At 44.1% G+C, this 23,436-nt stretch overlaps 1 protein-coding gene across 6 annotated transcripts in view; it reads right to left on the bottom strand.

Moving 5' to 3' along the window:
- LOC120940114 (sodium channel protein type 5 subunit alpha-like) overlaps window positions 1-23,436 on the bottom strand; it is a 494,846-nt gene that overhangs the window by 121,892 nt on the left and 349,518 nt on the right. For 4 of the 6 annotated variants that reach the window (XM_040352763.1, XM_040352759.1, XM_040352757.1 and 1 more), the window contains 2 exons: window positions 17,511-17,534; window positions 9,282-9,402 (listed from right to left, as the gene is read on the bottom strand). In XM_040352763.1, the coding sequence (XP_040208697.1) occupies window positions 9,282-9,402; window positions 17,511-17,534 (145 nt within the window). The remainder of the gene's footprint in view (window positions 1-9,281; window positions 9,403-17,510; window positions 17,535-23,436) is intronic. The other 2 variants (XM_040352761.1, XM_040352760.1) reach the window with 1 other exon arrangement.

The following is a 23,436-nucleotide window of genomic DNA, read 5'->3' on the forward strand; positions in this document are numbered from 1 at the left end:
TTCCTTCAGAACAGGTAGTATAGGTTTAAAAAGATGCAGGAAATGTCCTTTAGGGATTTTCGACTCTCGGATGCTGTGAACTTCCCCTTTGTGGTAAACTAAAATGTCTGCCATCTTCACAAAACTAGCTTGACATGATGTCTCTGGTATTTTTGACACCTTGGCAAAACCTAATTTTGCCACCCCGATTAACTCCACCCCTGACTCCACCCATCCGATCCACCCATCAACAGGGGGTTGAGAAAGACAGTGGGGTGAGAAAGAGTGGGGAGCTGAGAGAAAGAGAGGGGCTGAGAGAAACTGTGGGGCTAAGGGAGAGAGAGGGGCTCAGTGAGGAGGGCTAAGAGAGGAGAGGAGGGCTGAAAGAAAGAGGGGAGTTGAGAGAGAGGGGGCTGGGAGAAACAGTGGGGGTGAGAGAGGGGGGCTAGAGAGAGAATGGGGATGAGAAAGAGAGAGGGGGCTAGAATGAAAGGGGGTGAAAGAGAGGGGGATGAGAGAGACAGTGGGGGTGAGAAAGGGGGGCTAGACAGAGAGAGGAGGGATGAGAGAGACAATGGGGGTGAGAGGGAGGGGTTAATGAGAGAGAGAGAGGGGATGAGAGAGTAATGGGCTGAGAGAGGGGGCTGAGAGAGAGATAGGGACTGAGGAGGGGGGCTGAGAGAGAGGTAGGGCTGAGTGAGGGAGAGTTGAGAGAGGGTGGGCTGAGGGAGGGAGGGCTGAGAGAAGGGGGCTGAGAGAAAGAGGGCTTAGAGAGGGGGAGGGCTGAGAGAGGGGGAGGGGATGAAAGAGGGATGGCTGAGAGAGTGAGGGCTGAGGTGGGATTGAGAGTGGGCTGCGAGAGAGGGGGTTAATGGAGGGGCAGGTAAAGAGGGGGGCTGAGAGAGAGGGGGAGGGGAGAGGTCTGTGTATGATGACGGTACCTTCCGTGATGCCAATCTGTCTCCTTCTTGATCTGCTATAATCCTTCCGGTGGCTCCCGCCCTTTCTCTGTACCCCCTCCCCCCGTCAGCCTGTCCTTTGGGCCTACCATTGGAGCACAGAGGAAGTTGGAGGAGTCTGTGCTCTGGAGGTGCGGGGTATGCTGGATGGATGCCCAGCTGCCTGCACCCCAAGGATGCTGCTGATTGCTGCCTCCATAGAACCTGACTCTCAGGGATAACAAGGGGCTATTTGCCTATGCTAGAAGGCACACACTCGGGACAGTGCCTCTTTAAATTTTGCACCTGGGGCGGTAGCCCCGCATAACCCCCCACACGCTATGCCACTGGTCACACTGCAGGGTAGAGGATGATGCACTGACAAGCTCCAGGTGCCACCTCCTCCCAGTGGAAAGTAGGCAATCCAGTGGTCATTGCTGCACCTTAGGAAGCTGCATAGTTTGCCTAGCAGTAGCGCTGGCCCTGTGTCTACTTCATAACATAGTAAAATATGCTAGAACTGGTCATAAAGGGATGCATATGGTCAGCAGGAGTGCTCTGGTCTGTCAAGCATACAAATTTTGCTCAGTTGGTATTAAAGCAGACCTAATGTCAAAAGTTGGTAGGGAATTCAGAATTAGGGAAACATTTTTTTTGGTAGCAGCAAGAAGAAAGGATGGACTAACAGTCAAGCCCCGTACACACGACCGGTTGTCCTGCCAGGAAAACTGCCAAGAGAGCTTTTGGCCGGGAAAACCGGACATGTGTATACTTCCTTGCAGTTTTCCCGACAGGACAGGAACTTGCTCTCTAATTTTCCGCCAGGATTCCAGGCGGTTTTAAACCCAGCAGTTTTCCTATGGGGAAGCTCTACATGCAGTTTTCCAGACGGGAAACCCGGCCGAGTGTACACGTGGAAACTTACCAAGCAGGTTCTAGGGGTTTCCCGTCAGGATTCCTGGTGGACTTTATACCGCCAGGAATCCCTGTCGAGTGTACAGGGCTTATGTTTTTTTGGTTTTCAAAGGGGCATTGCAAGTGCTTAGAAAACACTGCCTACACTATTAAACCACCCCTGCCATCTTAAAACAGTAGTATTCTTGCGTTTCTCTTCTCTCTCATTTTCCCTCCCTCACTCGGCTAATATGACCCCAGTGATGAAGGAAAGGGGCAGGGAAGGGATAAACAAGGATGCTGTGCATAGGCCTGATGTCCTCCATATCAACCAATGGCATTATTGGTTGTTAGGACATAGGTGTCTAGAAGGTTGTATTGGTGCACAATGAAAACACGTGGCTTTGCATAACTAAAAGGCAGGCTTGATCCACCATTGGCTTTTATACAATTTTTGTTGGCATTTTTCCAAGCCATACCTGAAGAAACTGTAAGGCACCCCGGTTGAAAAAGGCTGGCCTAGTACAAATCTAGTTACAGAATGTATGTCCAATTGGTATGAATAAAAGGAGGTTCCAGCAGCCCTTAACAAGAGGCTCAACATGTTTCACATAATTCGCTTCCTCAGGAGCACAAGGTGCTGATATAGAAATGCTTCAAATAACGTAGGTCAAAACCACTAACCCAGGTAAGTTATACCCCACAGAGAACCATAGACATAGAGACCAGGTCTAAACAATAGCATCAGCTGGATATATACTGGATACATATTACAATCTAAACGTAGGTGCAGATGGCATTCCTTATAGCAATTTAAGTATATCAAAATTCACCCACTAAGGGTCACAAACACATAACGACCAAGCAAGTAGAAAGAAGAGTGTAATTAAGCCATCCTCAATAGATATGTATGCACACGAATGCTAAAATAGGGGACTGACAGGGCAATAATAGCGGGCAGACTGCTCATCGGGAATTAAATATGGTTCTGAGATGTAAATATCCATAAGACATCTTCCTAATATGGTGATCCCCACTGAGTCTACCACCCAGTGTTTCCTCGTTTATCTATTTTCAATCCAACACTTAAACGAGTGAATGTTTTCTGGTTTTTCAATCAACCCACTTTGGTGATCCCATACCCACTGCAGCCTCAGATTGTTATTTGAAATATCAGACAACTAGTGCAACACTAGTTGTCTGAGTGGCACCCTGTATTGTTGCTGTAGTAGAGTGGTTTTATGAGCAGTTGAAGACCCCCCTGTCAGCTGGTACATTTGTAGCCCTCTTCCGCCCATTACTAAGGTGTTTTCACCCACAGAGCTGGTTCTCACCAATTAATTTCGATTTTTGCACCAATTTGTCTAAAATCGAAAGACTGTATATAGTGTGGCAAATCGCAAGGTTATCAGTTTTGAGATGTTGCAACCACCAAGTATGGGAATAACAAACCACTGGACAATCAAAGTCACTCTATTTTAGTGCTTAGGTGAGAAACCAATGAACCCCATGATCCTCACTGCATGCTTTATATATTGAGGGGTTCGGCTTTTGTGTTAACAAGTAGGTTCATCTAGTAAAATCACCACTGAGTGTATATCATTACATTAAAAGTGAAGGGTCTTGAAGACCAGAAAAGGGTCATTGTGGTGTTGCACCAGTTGATATTTCAGATGCGTAGCGACACATGAAAGCGATCAGGGCTGGTGCAAGTATTTTTGACACCCTAGGCCACAGGTGTCAAACACAAGGCCCGTGTGTCGAATCTGGCCCTCCAGGCCATTTCATGTGGCCCTTGCACCTGTCCTGCAACTGCAGGAAAACTCCAGCCCTCCTCTGGTCCTACTCCAGACCCCTTACTTTCTGCTTTCAAGCAATGAATCCAGCTTCTTCCCAGCAGCATAATGTAAGGGGGTACACTGTGATGTAAGGGAGAGTGGGGGACTCAACTTCTGATGGTGGGGTGGCTCTTGACATCTAATGTAAAGGGGAGGGGATGCGCTGGACATCTAATCTTACAGATACAACCGGCCCTTTTGAGGGCAATCATAATGCTAATGCGGCCCACAATAAAAATTGACTTTGACACCGCTGCCCGAGGCAAAAACTAATTTTGCCCCCCCTTCACTGGCTCCACCCCTGAGCCCTCCCCCTTTTCCCTGCCCATGTGTTCCCCGCCTTTTTTATGAAGCAGCCATCAATGCAGCCTCACCACCGCCCATCAATACAGCCTCACCAGCACCAATCAATGCAGCCCCACCAGCGCCCACAAATGCAGCCTCACCAGCGCCCATTTAATGTAGACTCACCAGCGCCCATCAAATGCAGCCTCACCAGCGCCCATCAATGCAGTCTACCAGCGCCCATCAATGCAGTCTACCAGCGCACATCAAATGCAGCCTCACCAGCGCCCATCAAATGCAGCCTCACCTGTGCCCATCAAATGCAGCCTCACCAGCACCCATCAAATGTAGCCTCACCTGCGCCCATCAAATGTAGCCTCACCAGCTCCCATCAAATGCAGCCTACCAGTGCCCATCAAATGCAACCTACCAGTGCCCATCAATGAATGTTTGCTTGCTTCCATTCATTCGGGAGTCAGGACACAGACAAAGTCCTCTGCCGTCGCTGCGCTTTTGACACTATGTGCAAACAGAATGGCCATTGCAGGTTGATTCTGAGACTTAGTTGCTTTCTGCAGAGAAAAGAGAGTAGGAACACCGGGCGCCCTAGGTAGCAGGGCGCCCTAGGAGGCTGCCTAGTGGTAGCACCGGCCCTGAAAGTGATGGCACATACTACATTTTTGTGTGCTCACCTGTCTGACACCTTCGAACATCTGCTTCGCTCTATGCTAAGAAGTATGTGTTGTCTCCAACAGCCTACCAGGTATAAATGTGCAAGGTAATTCAGGACAAGTTGAACAAATTGGTCGCAAGGGCAGCAAAAACAGTTCTTATACCTTGTATTTATTTATTTATTTATTTATTTATTTATTTTAATAACAGTGTATGACCATGCATGGTTTGATTCAGATTTTCCTGTACTTTGAACTAAGGATTTTTTTTTGAGATATGACAATTTTGGGATGCACAGTATATGGGCAGACGAAATAAACATAGGCTGCAATGCAAAGACATTTTTCAGAAACAACTGAGAACAGTTACCTAGGCTACTGACATATACACAGGACAAAAAAATACCACTTTGTACAAATTGTACAAAATCAAGTCAACATTTAACATTTTCTAGTCTTTGAACAGTAGATGGCAGTGCAGACAGTACATTAATGGTCCTATACCCTTGTTTTACACATCATTTTGCTTGTCATTTTGCTATCGATAAGTAGGATTGCAATTCTTTTTCTTGTCACATAATTAGTCCTGTAACTTTGCTGTCTCTCACCTTCTTGAAATCTGACTCTGACCTGGATATAGCAAAGCACTCAAAACTTCAGTAAATCTACTTTCTTAAAAGAAATCTGTGCTGAGAGAAGTATGTGTGCTGGCAAAGCTGACCTGTCCTTCTAAAAATACTAGCTGCCTGGCTGTCTTGGCTTCATTACTTTTTATTTTGTGACTTTGTGTCACTAACAATATGCAGATCAGAAGTTAAGACTGTTCCCGTGATTTCACTGGCTGAATGCTTGTTCCTGGTTTAGAAAGTATTTTAAGTGGTTGTAAACCTCAGACATGAAATATGAACAAAGCTTAACTCTCTATAGTGTGTAATCGTCTCAATTAAGAGCACTAAGTGTAATTTCTGTGTGCTGCTTCGTCCCTCTGGTACCAGCATGAATAACTTCTGCAAGTTTTCCTGACACCAAGAAAAAAAAGGTGACATGGGAGGGACCTCCAGCCAGGGCCGGACTGGCCCACCGGGATAGCGGGATAATTCCCGGTAGGCTGCCTGTCCTGGGGCTGCTTTGAGCTACAGCTGAATGCAGGACTCCCTCTCTCTCTTCTGTGTGTCATGAATCAGGCATCTCCCACACTGTGTGTGAGAGGTGGGTCTGTGTTCGGCTGTGCTGCCTGTAGGAAGTTCCCGCCACTCTAGACCTGCTCGTGTGATAGTAGATGGATCATGGAACACTGATTGGAACTTCCTACAGGCAGCTGAACACAGACCCAGCTCTCACACACAGCGCAGGAGATATACGGTGTATATGTGATCCAGGCAAGTATGTATTGATGGGCTCAGTAAGGCTGCATGCATGGACAGTAAGGCTGGGCTGCATGCATGGACAGTAAGGCTGGGCTGCGTTCATGGACAGTAAGGCTGGGCTTCATTCATGGACAGTAAGGCTGGGCTGCATTGGGCTGATTTCATGTACAGTAAGGCTGGGCTGCATTCTCATGGACAGTAAGGCTGGGCTGCATTCTTATGGACAGTAAGGCTGGGCGGCATTCATGGACAATAAGGCTGCATTCATATGCTCAGTGCGGCTGCATTGATGGGCACAGTGAGGCTGCATTGATGGGCACAGTGAGGCTGCATTGATGGGCACAGTGAGGCTGCATTGATCTCTTGTATCATGTCCGCAGTCTCTGACCATCACTTGTCCAATGTCTGCAGTCTCTGACCATCTCTTGTACCATGTCTGCATTCTCTGACCATCACTTGTACCATGTCTGCATTCTCTGACCATCGCCTGTACCATGTCTGCATTCTCTGACCATCACTTGTACCATGTCTGCATTCTCTGACCATCACTTGTACCATGTCTGCAGTGTCTGACCATCGCCTGTACCATGTCTGCATTCTCTGACCATCTCTTGTATCATGTCTGCAGTCTCTGACCATCTCTTTTATCATGTCTGCAGTCTCTGACCATCTCTTGTACCATGTCTGCAGTCTCTGACCATCTCTTGTACCATATCTGCAGTCTCTGACCATCTCTTGTACCATGTCTGCAGTGTCTGACCATCTCCTGTACCATGTCTGCATTCTCTAAACATCTCTTGTATCATGTCTGCAGTCTCTGAACATCTCTTGTATCATGTCTGCAGTCTCTGACCATCTCTTGTATCATGTCTGCATTCTCTGACCATCTCTTGTATCATGTCTGGAGAGGAGTCAAGTGAGGGAGTGCTGCTGGGATGGGGGTCATGGGAGAAGTCAGACGTGTGGACTGTGGAGAGAAGACTATAGGATAAAACCAGAGCCACCAAACCAAGCTGGAGCCGACTGACTGATCCCTGCAAGGTGCACCTGGGAGGAGGCCAGTGACAGTGCCGCAAGGCCAGTCTGAGGGGGGGGGGGGGGTCACTGATGTAAGGGGGGAGTGAATACAACAATGTAAGGGGGGGTTCTGATATAAAGGTTTCCCCCAATATTAGTAATCCGAATGTGTATTCTTTCTGTGGAAGGTGGTCTCTGGTCAACAGAGTCCTGCCCCCCCCCCCCCCCACGTTCCCAGTGTTCCTGGGTTCCCCCCTGATGCTTGACCACTTTTAGCACTTTTAACTGAAATTTGCTTATATATATATATATATATATATATATATATATATATATATATATATATTAGGGCTGTGCAAATTTACTTTTAATTGATCGGCTCTCCTCTACTCGCATCTGACAGACGCAAGTGAGGAAAAGCCAATCACTCACACCCTGCAACAACGATCGGCATGCAGCGGCTCAATATCCTGAAGATGTCATATGACGTTAGGTCAGGATATTGAAACCACTTTGCCGCCATTTTGTAATAGGGCGGGCGGCAAGTGGTTAAGATGCACATCCATACTCCCCGCAGCCACCACCAATTGTGGAAGAGAGTTCCACATGCGTATTGCCCTGACAGTAAAGAGCCCCCTGCGCAGTTTAAGGTCCAGAGGGGAGGGGCCAGGAGCGCCAACAAGGGACCCAATAAGAGGAGGATCGGGGCTGATCTGTGCAAAACCCCTGAACAGAGCAGGTAAGTATAACATGTTTGCTATTTTAAAACAAAAAAACAAGACTTTAATATCACTTTAAGACAGGAAGTGTGTTACTGGCCGGATCACCAGGTGAACATAAAGGAGAAAAGCTTAAAAAATAAAACAAATGCAGCCACCACATCTAAGTATCAGTAAGCTGCAAAATATTCCCATTTCAAATATTTTATTGAATTTTATAATTATCAACAAAATTCCATTAACAGAGCATGTACAATAATATAATAGAAATAGATATTCCATAAACAGAATATGTACAATAGTATAGTAGAAAAAGGTGTAATCATTCAGGAAAGTAACTCTAATAAATGTAAATGAAAATAGATAACCTAGCGGATTGTAAGATACGATTATGTAACATGAAATGTCATAATCATAGCTTCATGGCAGCTATTTGATGACAAGAGCTGCAAAATATTCAATCTTTGTTTTAAAAAAGAAAATTAAATACATTGTGGACACTAGGTATCTTTGATTTTTTCCAATTCTGTGATGCTCCTCTCTATATAAAATATCAATCTTATATAGACCACCACAACAATTACTTACGATTCATAATATCCATACAAATAAGTTTGTTTAACCCCTTCCTTACCGAGTCATTGTAAAATGACGTCAGCAGGAACCATCCCTCCCATATGACGTCCTGGGCTTCCCGGGCGGCTCAGGACCCGGTGCGCATGCCCGGCGGCCGCGATGTCCGCCGGGCTCCCGCAATTGCCCGCAATCATGGCAGGACCATGGATCTGTGTGTGTAAACACACAGATCCATGTCCTGTCAGAGGTGAGGAGACCGATGTGTGTTCCCAGTACAGAGGTACACTGATCGGTCTCCTCCACTTGTGAGTCCCCTCCCCCTACAGTTAGAATCACTCACTAGGGAACATATTTACCCTCTTAATTGCCCCCTAGTGTTAACCCCTTCCCTGCCCGTCACATTTATACAGCGATCAGTGCAGTTTTATAGCACTAATCGCTGTATAAATGTGAATGGTCCCAAAAACGTGTCAAAGGTGTCCGATCTGTCTGCCGCAATGTCACAGTCACAATAAAAATCGCAGATCGCCGCCATTACTAGTAAAAAAATTCAAATAAATAAAAATGCCATAAATCTATCCCTTATTTTGTAGATGCTATAACTTTTGCGCTAACCAATAAACGCTTATTGCGATTTTTTTTTACCATATGTAGAAGAATACGTATCGGTCTAACCTGAGGACATTTTTTATTTTATTTTAAAATTGTGATATTTATTAAATCAAAAAGTAAAAAATACTGTTTTTTTTTCTTCAAAATTGTCGCAAAAAAAAAACCCGCAGAGGTGATCAAATACCACCAAACGAAAGCTCTATTTGTGGGGAAAAAACATAAAGATTTCATTTGGGTACAGTGTTGCATGACCGTGCAATTGTCAGTCAAAGTGCGACAGCGCTGAAAACTAAAAACTGGTCTGGGCAGGAAGGGGGTGAAGATGCCCAGTATTGAAGCGGTTAATATCGTTATTTTAGGGAAAAAATAAGTGTATTCACTATACCTTCTGTAAAGCATTCCTCTGGTTCCATGGACTCTTCAGAAGAGTCAGGCTGCTGTTCAATAAATTCCCGAGACTTCCTCAGATCCACAGTGCTGCATTCAGAAATGCTGTCATCTGATTTCTACAAGAAATGAACATAATATTAGAGAGTGGGTAGAAAGAAGTCCTTCTTATAATCTTTGTACATACGTTCATAGTATGTAAGCCTCAAAGTTGCCCATTGTATGCTGATTCATTTTTCACGTACTTTAGTCCGGCAGACATTAATGCGGCAGGCAGTACACGTGTATGTCCTATTTTAATCCTTTTAGAGTAAGCAATTCTGGATATGTCTACCTAAAAAGCAGGCTACCATTATGATAAAACAACGTTGTGTTTTTCTGTTTGCTGGCATGTCTCTTCTATTTGTACACTATAGTTTATTTAAAGGTAGCTGAGGAAGTGGGGATTACAATGACATTACTATGCCCTGTAATATTAGAAAAGGAATGTTCCATCCCTTTCAAGGCTCATCTTTGCGCACTGTATGGTCTGAAATTTTCCCCATGGATCAGTCATTAATCCAATCCGATTAAAGAATTAGAATTTGTCTTCTTCAGTTTTACAATATCTGGAGGATGTACACATACAGCAAAATATTTCATCTCCAGTAATTAGCGATAATCAGGACACGTCAGGATAAATCAGGGCTGATTCCATAACAGTGGAAAGAGTGGTAGTTTCCTGTAACAGCAAAGTAGCGGTAAGACTAACCAAAAAGGAAGTTGTTAGTAAAATGTCTATCTGACCGCATAAGTGACTTCTTTAAAATGAACCCCCCCCCCCCCCATGATGCAAAATAGCCAACTGATAATATCTTTGCAGGGTGTACTGCTGAGTTCTCGATCACCCACATTGGGATATACAGCTTACCAGCTGTTAAAGCGGGATTCCACCCGCAATTTTTTTTTTTAAAAAGTCAGCAGCTACTAACAGTGTAGCTGCTGACTTTTAATAAGGACACTTACCTGTCCTATATGCCCGTGCTGATGGCCCCCCGATGCCGATCCCACGATTGATGCATGTCCCGCGCCGACTTGTGAATGGGCGGCTGCTCTCTGAGAACACACACAGTTCCCAGAAAGCAGCGCGCCCCATTCACTAGGAGAAGATGAAGAAGAAGACGGACCGCGGCTACGGAAGAGGCAGATTACGAACTTCCGCATAGCAACAGGTATTTCGGGTGAGTATAATTTTTTTGTTTTTCACATTTTTTTTAATGATTTTTGGGCAAATGTTTTTTTCCTGGGTGGAACTCCACTTTAAGACCAATCTAACTAGTAAGACAAGGGGTAGACTGTGCACTTTGCAAAGTGCAGTTGCTCCAGAGATTAGTAAATGAGGTAAAGCTGCACTTTGCAATCAATGTGCAAGAAAAATAAAGAAACAGCATTTTGATTGGATGATGGAAGTCAGCAGAGCTTCTGCTCATTTATTAAACCCTCCTGTTTTTCCACCTTAATGCAGCCTATGCATTAAGGTGAAAAAACTTCTGCCAGTCACCGGTCACCCAGCCCCCCATTTTACTCACCTGAACACTGGAAAGTCCCGCGTCAAGGACGCACTCTTCCTCTTTCTCTGCCCGGGGTTCTCGGCTCTTGATTGAATAGATTGATAGCAGCGCATCTATTGGCTCCCGCTGTTGTCAATGAAATCCAATGATGCGGGCGCCTGGGGGCGAGGCCGAGTCCTGTATTGGCGGCAATAGCCGCCAAATGCTGTACTCGGGAGTGCGCCCGCAAGGTAACCCCCTCGGGAGAGCGCTTTCCAGAGGGGGTTATCTGATGCAGGGAGGAGCCAAGAGAGCCGCCAGGGCACCCCAGAAGAGGATGTTCGGGGGCCACTCTGTGCAAAATGAACTGCACAGTGGAGGTAAGTATGACATGTTTGTTATTTTTTTTTTATCAAACCTTTAGTATCACTTTAAGCTCTGGAGTAACTGCTCTTGCAGAGTGCAAGTTCACATTGCAAAGTGCACAGTCTATTTGTCTTTAGTAAATTAACCCCATATCCTTTTACATTATATCCGCCTTGTTCTTTAAAGCTCTGTACACACGATCAGTTTGTCTGATGAAAACGGACCGTTTTCATCGGACAGACCGATCGTATGTGGGTTTGTTTTCCATCGGTGAAAAAAAATAGAACATGTTTTAAAATTTTCCTATGGATAAAAAAACGATAGAAAAAACGATCATCTGTGTGGAAGTCCATCGGTCAAAAATCCATGCATGCTCAGAATCAAGTCGACGCATGCTTGGAAGCATTGAACTTCATTTTTCTCAGCACGTCGTAGTGTTTTACATCACCGCGTTGGACACGGTTGGATTTTTGACTGATGGTGTGTAGGCAAGACTGATGAAAGTCAGCTTCATTGGATATCTGGCGAAAAAATCCATCAGATTAGATTCCATCATATTTCCGATCGTGTGTACAGGGCTTAAGGGCTAGTTCACATCATGTGCAGTGCGGGAACACGTGCTTTCCCACACCACACAAAAACTTGTCGACTTTTGCAGATGTGCGCAGGTACCATTGATTCTTAATGGCACCTCTATGCATCTAGAAAATGCACATATTCATGCCCACCAAAATTTTCTAAATTGTGCCTGCACCTTTTTTTGCATTTCACGTGCATAGGGAAGCCCATTGAAATGAATCGTCTGCCCTAAAACGCAACATTCAGGAAGGCGCAAAAAAGCCTGGATGCACCCAGTCACAACGTACATAATATTCTTGCCACTAAATGTAAAATAAGACTTTTATTGTCAATAAATGTTAAAGGTGTAGTATTGAATGTTTTTTTCTTTAGAGCACTTTTGGTGGTGGAAGTAAAATAATTAGGAAGAAATGCGTATTATGAAATGAAAACATCAACGAGGAAAGTTTTATGCCCCTTTAACACGGGGCGAATCTGCTCAGTGGACTCCGACAGCTCAGAGGGAGATCGATCGATCGATCCCCACTGAGAAGGCGGATGACAGGTCCGCCTCCGCTCACTGTGCAGGGACAGACCTGTCAGAGCCCCACTGATCTTTGTGGGAAGATCGGATGAAAACGTACCGCATGTCTGTTTTCATCTGATCCCATCTGATCCGATTCACCATCCGTCTTCAGTGGATCTTGTTGGATCTGATGGCAGGCGGGAGTCAGAAGACACATCTCCGCTGACATCCACCTGCCCATACAAGTCAATGGGTGGCACGCTCGAATACGCCTGAAAAATGGCAGATCTGAGTTGGTCTATAGTGTGATGGGCCTTATTATAAAAAAATACAGCACAGCCAACACCGTAAGTGAAAAATAAGTGCAACTAAAGGGCCTAGTTATATAAAGAATAGTTTTAAATGTTAATATTTATTATTATTAACAAGTTAGTGTACCGCTACTCCCGTAGGAGCCACTGGGTAGATGGGTCCTCTGTTCTTTGCCTCGACCCTCCAAAGGGCCTCTCTGACACACCAGTGCAAAAGCAGATAAACACAGTGAAACAGTCAGGCAAAGTATTCCTATTCCCCACCAACAGCGCTATACCAAAAGTAGAAACTGAACCAGTTAGTAAAATAAATTTGAATGTATTATGAATCCACAGAGTTGATAACCAAGCAAATACAAGTAAGTTAACAATTATTATAACACAATTCAGTATAAAGGATAGCTAACCAGTAGGCATAAACAGTAGCAGTTCCATCCAAAAAATACCATAGTGGGCAGCAGTACGGTTGTATCTAACAATACCAGAGCTATACTGCTAGTGTGCACTAGTGAGGGAGTGAGGGCGGTGATAGGCCTAACCCGACTGGGTAAGCACAGTTACATTTAAAGAATATAAGCTCTCTGCTAGGGACTTACTCTTGGGCCTATTACAGGCTCTTCCCCCCCCCCACTCTGGGCCATTGTCCCACCACTATAACACAGGATCAGGGGGCCAGACCTAGAGTAAAGCCTAGTACACAGGGGCCGAATTTCAGCCAGCATCGGACGGTTTAAAAGAAACGGCCGACATTTGGCCTGTGTGTATGGCATGTTCAGCCAGCTTCTGCCAAAGGCCCATGACCAAAAACGGTCAGCCAGCTGGCTCCCAATCAGCGTTCTCAGTCAATGGACATCTGCCTGTCAGAACACATTAGGTCAGCAGGGGAGATCACTGTACTAACATTGGATTGTTAGCCAACAAAAATAAGTGGTGTGTACTAGGCTACAAACCACCCAAAAGACCAAAGAACCAGGAAAGCATTAACTCCTACCCTCCCTTCAGGGACAGCACCTAACTGGCTAATTCTAACCCACTTACATGCCTATAATACTGTCATACCCTCCATACTCCTCTCAACATATATAACCCACGATAATACTCTCCGTGCATCCCCTCTGCACATACTGCCCACTATCACACGCTCCGCACTCCTCTCCGCACATACTTCCCCTCCCATTCACCATGTACTCTTTTCCTGCAAACACTGGATATTGCCTAATCATAAAAAATAAAATGTTAATATTTTTTGAGAAAATAAGTTATGTTTTACATTTAGTGGGTTAGATGCACAAGAGTATCTGGCAGATCATATTTTGTTAATAACATACTGCCCCCGCTATAGCTTCCACACGCCTCTCCACACATGCTGCCTGTTGTCAAACCTCCAACACTTGTCTGTACATATTGTCTGCCATTATACCCTCCACACTACTCCCTGAATTTGCTGTCATACTCTCCACACTCCTCTCTGCACACTGTTTGCGGCCATATCCTCCGCTTTCTTTTCCGCACATACAGTTCTACCCACTGATTAGTTCCACTGGCTATAGCCGGCAACTCTGACCATTGTATTCTGACAGCGGTGAGCCTTCCTACAAGCCTTCCTTCCTACAATAGCTTAGTGGGAGGATTCTCCCATTCACCTCTAATGTGTGGATGGGGGAATCGGCTTTTATTTTTTTTAAACCCCCTGGTTTAATAAAATCAAATAAATCATGTGTGGCCTGCCTTACATTTTCTGTAAGAGACATGCTTTTGCTAGCCATTAAAAAATTAGGGGTATCATAAATAAAAGCATGCACTGGGAATAAACAAGTGGGTTGCTTCATTCAGATACTCTGTTACATGATTGTATAGAGGGAGCCTCTATGCACACTACTGCCAATTACATCCAAGAAAAAACATTAAGGGATGATTAAAAAACACATAGGAGAACTTGCCAAACATTACAGTACAAAACATCTTTATGCCTTTGGCTGCCTTTCTGCTAAACAGATAGTAGACTGTGATTTGTGAATGAAACCTGTGTGCCAAAGTATAAATGCCTGCTTAGCACCAACCTCATATCACTGTTGTAATAACTGCACCGTCATGCCTTTTATCAACATACAAATCACGTATTACACAGTAAGATTTAATAAAGAGGAAAAAACAGATGCAACACGGAGATAACTAACAGCAGGGCAGACTGTCTGAAAAGGAATTATGTTGTGACATATAAAAATACGGGGAAACAGACAGAAACCTCCGCGTATTGCAATACTGTGTTTAATGCCGAAGTAATATGGCTGGAAATTATTCTTTTTTTCAAGCAATGTCTAGCTGAAATAAAACAACGAGGTTGACTCATAACACAAGACTCCATATTCTATTAAGTTTAAATCCGATTTTGAATACAGAGCACCATAAATAAATACACAGTATGAAAAATGGTAGTAGCTGTGGGATTCCAGATGCATAGGCCTGAATCTGTAAGAAGATGACATAGGAGGAAGTGTACTATAGAAAAAGTTTAAGGAGACAAGGGAACAGACTGCTGCTTGATTCATATGGCCTAATTTATTAAAGTGTAAAGGTAGGTGAAGAGAAATAAAGTAAGCAGGGATGAGGGGGTGGGCAGTAGGGTTGGCTGCTCGGAACGCAATGGTTTTGCAGAGATGAGGGTGCCCTGACCCTAACCCTAAGGGGGGGGGCAGTGTGGCACCTTTCCCCTGGGCACTGGATGACCTTGTCCTGGCACTGAGCAAGGCTGTGTTTACTTCAAACATCTAATTAGGTGTAATGAATTTAAAAAAATATATATTTTCCATTGCACCTCTGTTTTCCTATTATACATCTGTCTTTTGTATGAACACAGGGCCAAACCCATGTTCTGTGACAGAAAAACACAATTTACAAGTAAGGCCTCATGCAAACATGGTGTCTGTTTTAGGCCATCTGACCACCAGAACTCCTGGCGGGAAAAAGCTGCCTAAAAAACACGTCCAAAGCTGCATATTGCACACACGTTGGGTACGTCTGACATATGTGCATTAAAACATTCAATTGGCGAGAATATTAATTTATTCTGGCCGCTGAACTGCATTAACGATCAAACCTTAATGCATTGTGTTTCCCGCAAGAAAGCCACAGGTGCACCTGCAGATTAGTGTAAAAGCGACCAAATACACTGACATCATTCTCTTCTTCCAGCTTCTGCTGACATTGCTTTCCAGGTTGCTAGAAATATCCCAAGCAATGTGCACTTGGTATCACTTTGCCCGGGACAGGAGTTGGTGTTTTAGAGGAAGCATTGGCTCATGCGGCTCCTGCTCCCTCCACAGCTGCCTACTTACTCTGCTGCCAGTGCTTTCTCCATGCCATTTGATGCTCACCAGTTGATTGTAAACTGGGCTTGCCGATCCACCATCCCAGAACATGGGCTTCCCTGGTTTGAGGTCAAGGGCCCCTAGTCTAGACTTCTTTAGGCCCGTCTAGCCGTTTTTCTGCTCTTCAGCTCCTCTACTGAACATGGCTTTGGTAAACGCTCCCCTTCTAATATGCCTGTTAATGCCAACGTGTCGACGAACACATAGGCTAACATAGAGGTTCTTTCACAGGCAATAGAAAAAAGAAAAATGCCAAATGCCTGTAAAAGCACAGTTTTGGACCCTAAAAGGGTTGAATTTATCATTAAAAACAGTAGGCCTGTGACTATAGGCAACAGTGGCAAAGAGGTGGCTTTTCTCTGTATAGTCATTGTGTGCCTACAGCCAAATAGAAAGGAATTACATATATAATGGCGCTGTTTTACCTGCCAAAGAATGTTTATTTCTGACTATCTAGTTCTAAGATGTACACAGCTCAGCCCTGTGTGGCAGGGAAGAAGCCCTAAATTCCTCTTTTCCTGTTCAATTTCTCAATCAACATTGACTTTGAATCCTTATGCTGCTAGCATTAGTAAATTGACAGGAAAGTATATTATATTTACTTGATTTATCTTAATAGAATGCATCAAGTTTAAAAAAAAAATTCTGCCTTTACAATCACTTTAACCACTTGCCGACCGGCTCACGCACTTTTACGTTGGCTCTCTATCTATGTCCATCGGAAATTCTGATGAAAAAAGTCCGTACACACGGTCGGAATATCCGATAAAAAGCTCCCATCTGACTTTTTCCATTGGAAATTCCGACCGTTCATACGCAGCATTACACAATCTGCTCCCTTGGGTGGCAATGTTGTGTCCAAACAGTGGAGACACCCTAACACAGGAAGTGTGTTATTGGCTTATCCACCACATGAAAATAAAGGAAACAAAGTCTAAGGCCTCGTACACACGACAGAGTTTCTCGGCAGAATTCGGCAAGAAACTCGGTCAGAGCCGGATTCTGCCGAGAAACTCTGTCGTGTGTACACTTTCGGCCCGATGGAGCCGCCGAGGAACTCGTCGAGAAAATAGAGAACATGTTCTCTATTTTCTCGTTGTTCTATGGGAGCTCTCGGCCCGCCGAGCTCCTCGGCAGCTTCAGGGCTGAACTCGCCGAGGAACTCGATGTGTTTGGCACGTCGAGTTCCTCGGCCGTGTGTACGAGGCCTAAAACAGGAAACACATGCACCACATTTATGGATTGGTAAACTTCAATATATATATAATTTTTGTTCTTGGGATTAATGCTGCTTTCATTTATGTCTTTTGTATTTGCCTGAAGTTCAGATAAAGCACATACATAATGGATAAATACAGCTGCCCCTCTGTTCAAAAGTCTAAAGAACCCTAAAATATATTGACAAACTTACAATAAGATGATGTAAGAAAACCTTTGTCTGCACCAATGTGACACAGCAATGCATAATACTTGTACAGTGGTCTATAAGTCTATAAGAAGATCTTCTGCCTGTATAAAACCTCCCATACTGTAAGATTCCATACAACATAGAACAAATACTGGACATACCTTTTTAAGTACATCATCCGACTGCTTTGAGTCATTATCAGCCAAGGGCAGCGTAAGCAAAGATAAACACAAAAAAATATTACATTCATTATTACATAGCAAGAGCAGCAGAAAGAAATACTTCATAAAATAAACCTCTATCTAATTTCAGACCATAGAAGACAGAGGTATGAAAGCACTTGGTTTAATCATTTACAAAGTGTCAGAGCTACAAGGAGATCAGAAACATTGTATTAAAACCTCAATACAAGTGACAACATGCAAGTCATCTTTAGCACAGTCACACTGTATTGCTGTCAAGTTGTCATAGCAGATGAGGCACAAAGCAAATGGACAAGTTCATGTAAATGTGATCCTTTATTTCAGTGTAGGTGCAACTTCTCTTTTAATAGTTGTATGCAGACATGAATAAACGCAGAATAAAGGCATCTGGATTCTCACCCTATAAATGATATTTAAATAACAGACGCACCACCTTTTAACCCCCCTTAGGCCGAGTTCATATGGGCAGCAATGGGGTGGTAAAAATATTTTTTTTACTCCCACCTACAAACTAACTTGGTGGACACTTAAGTCTAGTCTGAGAGGGGCAGCGCACACAACGAGATGGTGATTGGGCCCAGTGTGTCCAAACGCACCAAAACAAGACAAATGGATGGATTGAGCCAGAAACACTGTAGTCCATATAACATTTTTATTTGTGACTGGTTACAGAGGAGTGACAATAAAACTAAAAAATATGATGCATTTCAGCATGCTACGACTAAAGCCTCGTACACACGACCAGTTTTCCAGGCAAGAAAACTGCTGGAAGTTTTTTTTGCCGTGAAAACCGGGAGTGTGTATGCTCCCTCGCCGGGAGAACCTGCTCTCTATTTTCCCACCGGGATTCCCGGCGTTTTTTTTTCCGCCAGATTAACTACACTTGCCAATGGAAAACACTGCGAGGCAGTGCCGAGGGAGCATAAGCCCTGTACACACGGCCAGGATTCCCGGCCAAAGCTCTTCCTGCAGTTTTTCCACCGGGAATCCCAGCCGTTTGTACAGGGCTTAAGGCTCTCGCCGAAACGTGTCATATTTTTTGTTTTATTTTCACTCCTTTGTAACCAGTCACCAATAAATTGTTATATGGACTACAGTGTTGCTGGCTCAATCCACCCATTGGACACTTAAGTCTATCCACAGTGCTGCAACATCAAAGTGCAGCAAAATTAACTTGTAACATCACGTTTGGCAGGTAATGCCGCTTGCCAAACCTACCCATTGAAGTCAACTGTGTGCCAACCGTTGGGCATGCCGCTGCAACATATTTTTGCAATGCAAATAACCCTTGGGATTGAAAAAAAATAAAAAGAGGCATTCAGGAGACAACTGTATTGTCTTTTGAATGCCTCCAAACCACTTCTGAAAAGTGATCCACCACAGATTGTGGGGCCACACTTGTGAATGAGGCCTTACTGTGGCCTTTTCATTATATTAGACAGTATACATACACACCTAGGATCAAGATATAGCCCAGGTTCACACTGGGCTGCGGGAATGAAGCCGTGCGAGTTCAGCTGAACTCTCACAATTTCACTCCCGCTTGTAAGTCCCGATTTCAGACGCGATTTCAGAGACATCTGTGCAGGTTTCTGCACAGATGTCAATATAAATCGCGGCCCGAATTCGCAAAAAGTAGTACAGGAACTACTTTTGAAATCAGTGCAGAGCCACAGATGCGGCGTCGCACCGATTAGGACGGTGCCATTGCCGGCAAATGTCGCCGGTTTGAGATGTTAAATCGCATCTCAAATCGTACCAATGTGAACCAGGGCAAAAGTAAGTTCCTTACTGACTTCACTGGCTGAATGCAACAGGCAAAAGGTGACTTCCTTTTGAAAATTTGAATGACCTGGCTGTGATGTGCAAGAACTATGCAAATCAGGAAAGTCAGAGAAAAGTCTACTTGTTTGTTCCAGATCGGTGCCTCACAGTGTTAGGGCTAGTTTACAATTGTATTGCCCTCTGGAGAGTGATCCGTGGTGGATAGCTCTTCAGAAGTATTTTGGCAACTGGTGAGGAGGCCTGTTTTAACTTCTAAAAACCCACACCAGTCACCACTACATTCCGTTGAATGGATCAGTTCAGCAGGACGGTATTGCCCGCCAGGTGCAACAGTAGGAATACATTTTGCTGCACCACAAGCTTAATCATTGAGGCTGTGAAATATGCACACCCTGTTCGCTGCCTTTCCAGCTTAAGGCCTCGTACACACGACCGAGGAACTCGACGGGCAAAACACATCGTTTTCCTCGTCGAGTTCCTTGTTAGGCTGTTGAGGAACTTGACAAGGCAAGTTTCTCCATTCCCGTTGAGGAAATAGAGAACTTGCTCTCTTTTTGGCTCGTCGAGTTTCTCGACAGTTTCCTCGACGAAAATGTACACACGACCGGTTTCCTCGGCAAAAAAATATCTCCCAGCAAGTTTCTTGCTGGTTTTTGCCGAGAAACGCGGTCTTGTGTACGAGGCCTCAGGGGGGGCAGTAAAAACACACCCCATCAGTAAACAAGGCTTAAAAGCCTGATAGCCAAGCAGCTAGAATTTCCAGAAGTAGAGACACATTTCCTAATTCCAGGATGGCCCTTGATCCAGTGATGCCGATATACTAAACTAGTTGTCAATCTTCACTCAAACAATTGTGTGAATATTCTCATCAATTATCCAGTTATGGGAAAAGCGAACACCTGTTCACTTTGTATACCCAATCATGTGCAGATTTTAATATGACTGGATAATGAAAGTGACAATTTACACATTTTTTGCTTTTCAACTCCTTTAGTAAATCAGCCAAAAAGTTGTTTAAATTCTCTTAGTGAGGAAGAATGTATAAAATAACTAATTTATTATTTAAAATATCCAATACATTTCTGTTTTTTTTTTTCTTTCTATTCCTGATTTCAAATATTTTTTTTAATTTAAAAGTGCATAAAATAAAATGCAATGCTGAGAATACAAAGATCACACTGTTACTACAGCAAATATTAAATGAAGTCATCAGGCAATGTGGAGAGTGAGTGGCATAAACAAGTAGGTGATGGAAGGGGACCTATCATCACTGTCAAAGGACTTCAGCACTGCACTCACATCCCGCAGTAACATCTCTAATGGAGCAGATAGTAAAGTGTTGGAATGGAGAAACATGAGCAGCTGCAAGGAAGCTGCCAGGCAGGTGTGTTGAAAGAACTCTACAGCACATTACAGGTAATCTACTAAAAAAAGATCCAAGAGGTGACAAAGAGTGAAGTCACTTTAAAAACATGTCTTCATTTCCTCCATCACTAGTGACACTTTTCCATGCCCTCTGAACACATCTATATTGACTATCCATGTTACTAAACTTAACTGATTAGAGAGGCACTTTTTTTATCCTCCCTAAAATGAATGGCTACACAAACCAAAAACTGTACAAAAAAAATGTTTCCTACATGTGGCATTATAAATTGGTCCCTAATGCCGCGTACACACGATCAGATTTTCCGTCTGAGAAAAACATTCCGCTCAAGCTTGGCTTGCATACACGCGGTCACATTAAAGTTTCTCGGAACTTTCGACTATCAAGAACACGGTGATGTACAACACTACGGCAAGCCGAGAAAATTAAGTTCAATACTTCCAAGCATGTGTCGAATTGTTTCTGAGCATGCGCTGGAATTTTTTCCGTCGGAATTGCCACAGATGATGCGATTTTCCGTCGGAAAATTTGAGAATCAGCTCTCAAACTTTTGTTGGTGGAAATTCCGACAGCAAAAGTCCGATGGAGCACACACACGGTCGGAATCTCACATTGGACTTTTGCCGTCGGAATTTCCGATTGTGTGTATGGGGCATTAAATAACATATTAACACAGAGCCAGTAAATTTAGGAGCAAGTAAGAAAGCAAAAACCCAGAAAAGAAGAAAGATTTTGAAGACATATTTTAGAGGTGTATTTATACAGCTACTAAGATTAAGAATAAGACCTCTTTAATAAAGTTTATCAAAAGCCAAAATTTAAATGCAATTAAAACCTCTGGCAATTCTTTTTTTCTTGTGTTTTTGCTGTCTGTGTCCCATTAAGGAGATTTTGGATGACTTTCTACCTTGAAGATACAACATGAAGCAAGAGGAAATCTTTCCTAAGTGAGGGGAATGCCCCTCATAGACAGCTGTCATCAAAATCAATGTTCCCATGTGAAAAAATCCCCTCTATTCTTATTTTCGTGGCAAAAAATGTAGTTTGTACTATTTACTTTCTATCTCAGTGTCAATGGTCACAAGGATAAATAGTGCATCTACCTAGCTGGGACATAGGCAGCTGAAAACCTGAACTTAGAGAAAAGCCAGTACTCCAACATAGTTCCAAGTCTACCGGTAGAGAAAAGCAAACACTCCAACAATGTTCCAGAAATGAGAAACCTTGGTGTGGGACTTTTGTTAATAGTTTCTACTATTAACAAAAGTCCTGCACCAAGGTTTCTAATTTCTTGTGCATTGTTGGAGTGCTTGCTTTTCTCTACCATTGACTTGTGCGGTATCACGGCTTTGCCAAGCACCCATCCCTTAAAAAGGGTTACATGAGGTCAGAGTGGTGTAGTCTGATGTATTACAAGCTTGAAAAACCTGACATGGGACATATAAGTGATGGGAGACTTCTTGTGCTGAGGAGTCAAGGAGATAAGCTGCACTGTCACTATAAATCCAGGACCACAATAGGGGTAGTGTAGTTTTTAGGATAAGCCAAAATTATGTCAATCTGTAACGCATGCACAGGCAGAAAGGTACTAGCACTATGTCATTACAAGTCAGGCACAGCAGCATTGACATTTAAAAGTAGGCCAGTGGGATCCAATTAGACATGTTGCAATGGGACATGACCTTCTAATTTCTGTCCCCATCAGTTCACACCACCTCTGTAGCCTCCAGTGTCTGCTGTGACATACACAGGCACTGTAATCCCAGACCTAGCAGCGTACACAACCAACCACTGCAGCTGGCCAGGGGGACTGCATCCAGAGTACAGCTGACAGTTCCCTACAAAGGCACCACTTGCTACTGCACCTGCAACCACCGCTCTTGTCACCACAAGGTCCACCTGAAACCCACTTGTGCCTGTATTCCTAATCTCAGCAACAAGCCGGAAAACTGCCCACCACTGTGCCTTCATGCCCCCCCATTACCCCACAGTCTTCATACCACAGTTGACACCCATTCTTCTTTAACTGCATCATACCTGCACACATAGGCTGCACAGCCTATTGTATTAGGGTGTGCACCCCAAAGATCAAACACATAGTACCGATCACTCACTATAAACGGGAAGGGGCTGGTAAGTTACATATTTACCAGCCATTTCCCCCACTCATCCTAAAACATCCCCGCAGCAACAGCTGGAGGGAGAGGAGAGTAGTGAAACTGGAAGAGCTGTGGGGGGAAGGAGGGGGAACCAGGGCAGTAGGGGAAATCTGTGCTGCACAGGGTGATTAGAGTGTGCCTGGGCACACCTGGCACACCCCATGCGCATGCCTATGCCTGCACACCAACACTCACTCTCACCTCCGTGCATGACCCCCCCCCCCCCATTCCCTTCTCCTGCTTTACCAACTCTGTCCTTCATGTCCCCACTTTACTCACCACTGCACCAATGACTGCCTCTGCTTTTGCTGCCACCCTTGTGCGTTCAAAAACAGGCAAACTTTTGTTAGCAGAAAAATAAAGAATCTTGCAAACTTACAATAATTTAAAAGTTCCTGTAACTAATTTTATATTTAGTCTATTTGCAAAGGCAGGCACTCTAAAACACAGGAGTAGGGATTAAACAGTCTTATTAAACATCTGTGTGAGCTCCAGCTTGGTACCCTATCCTAATGCTGAGTCATGCTGCCGAAAAGCCCAGGACGCAGAGAAT

The sequence above is a fragment of the Rana temporaria genome, chromosome 5 (assembly GCF_905171775.1).
Source record: "Rana temporaria chromosome 5, aRanTem1.1, whole genome shotgun sequence".
NCBI classification, from domain to species: Eukaryota; Metazoa; Chordata; class Amphibia; order Anura; family Ranidae; genus Rana; species Rana temporaria.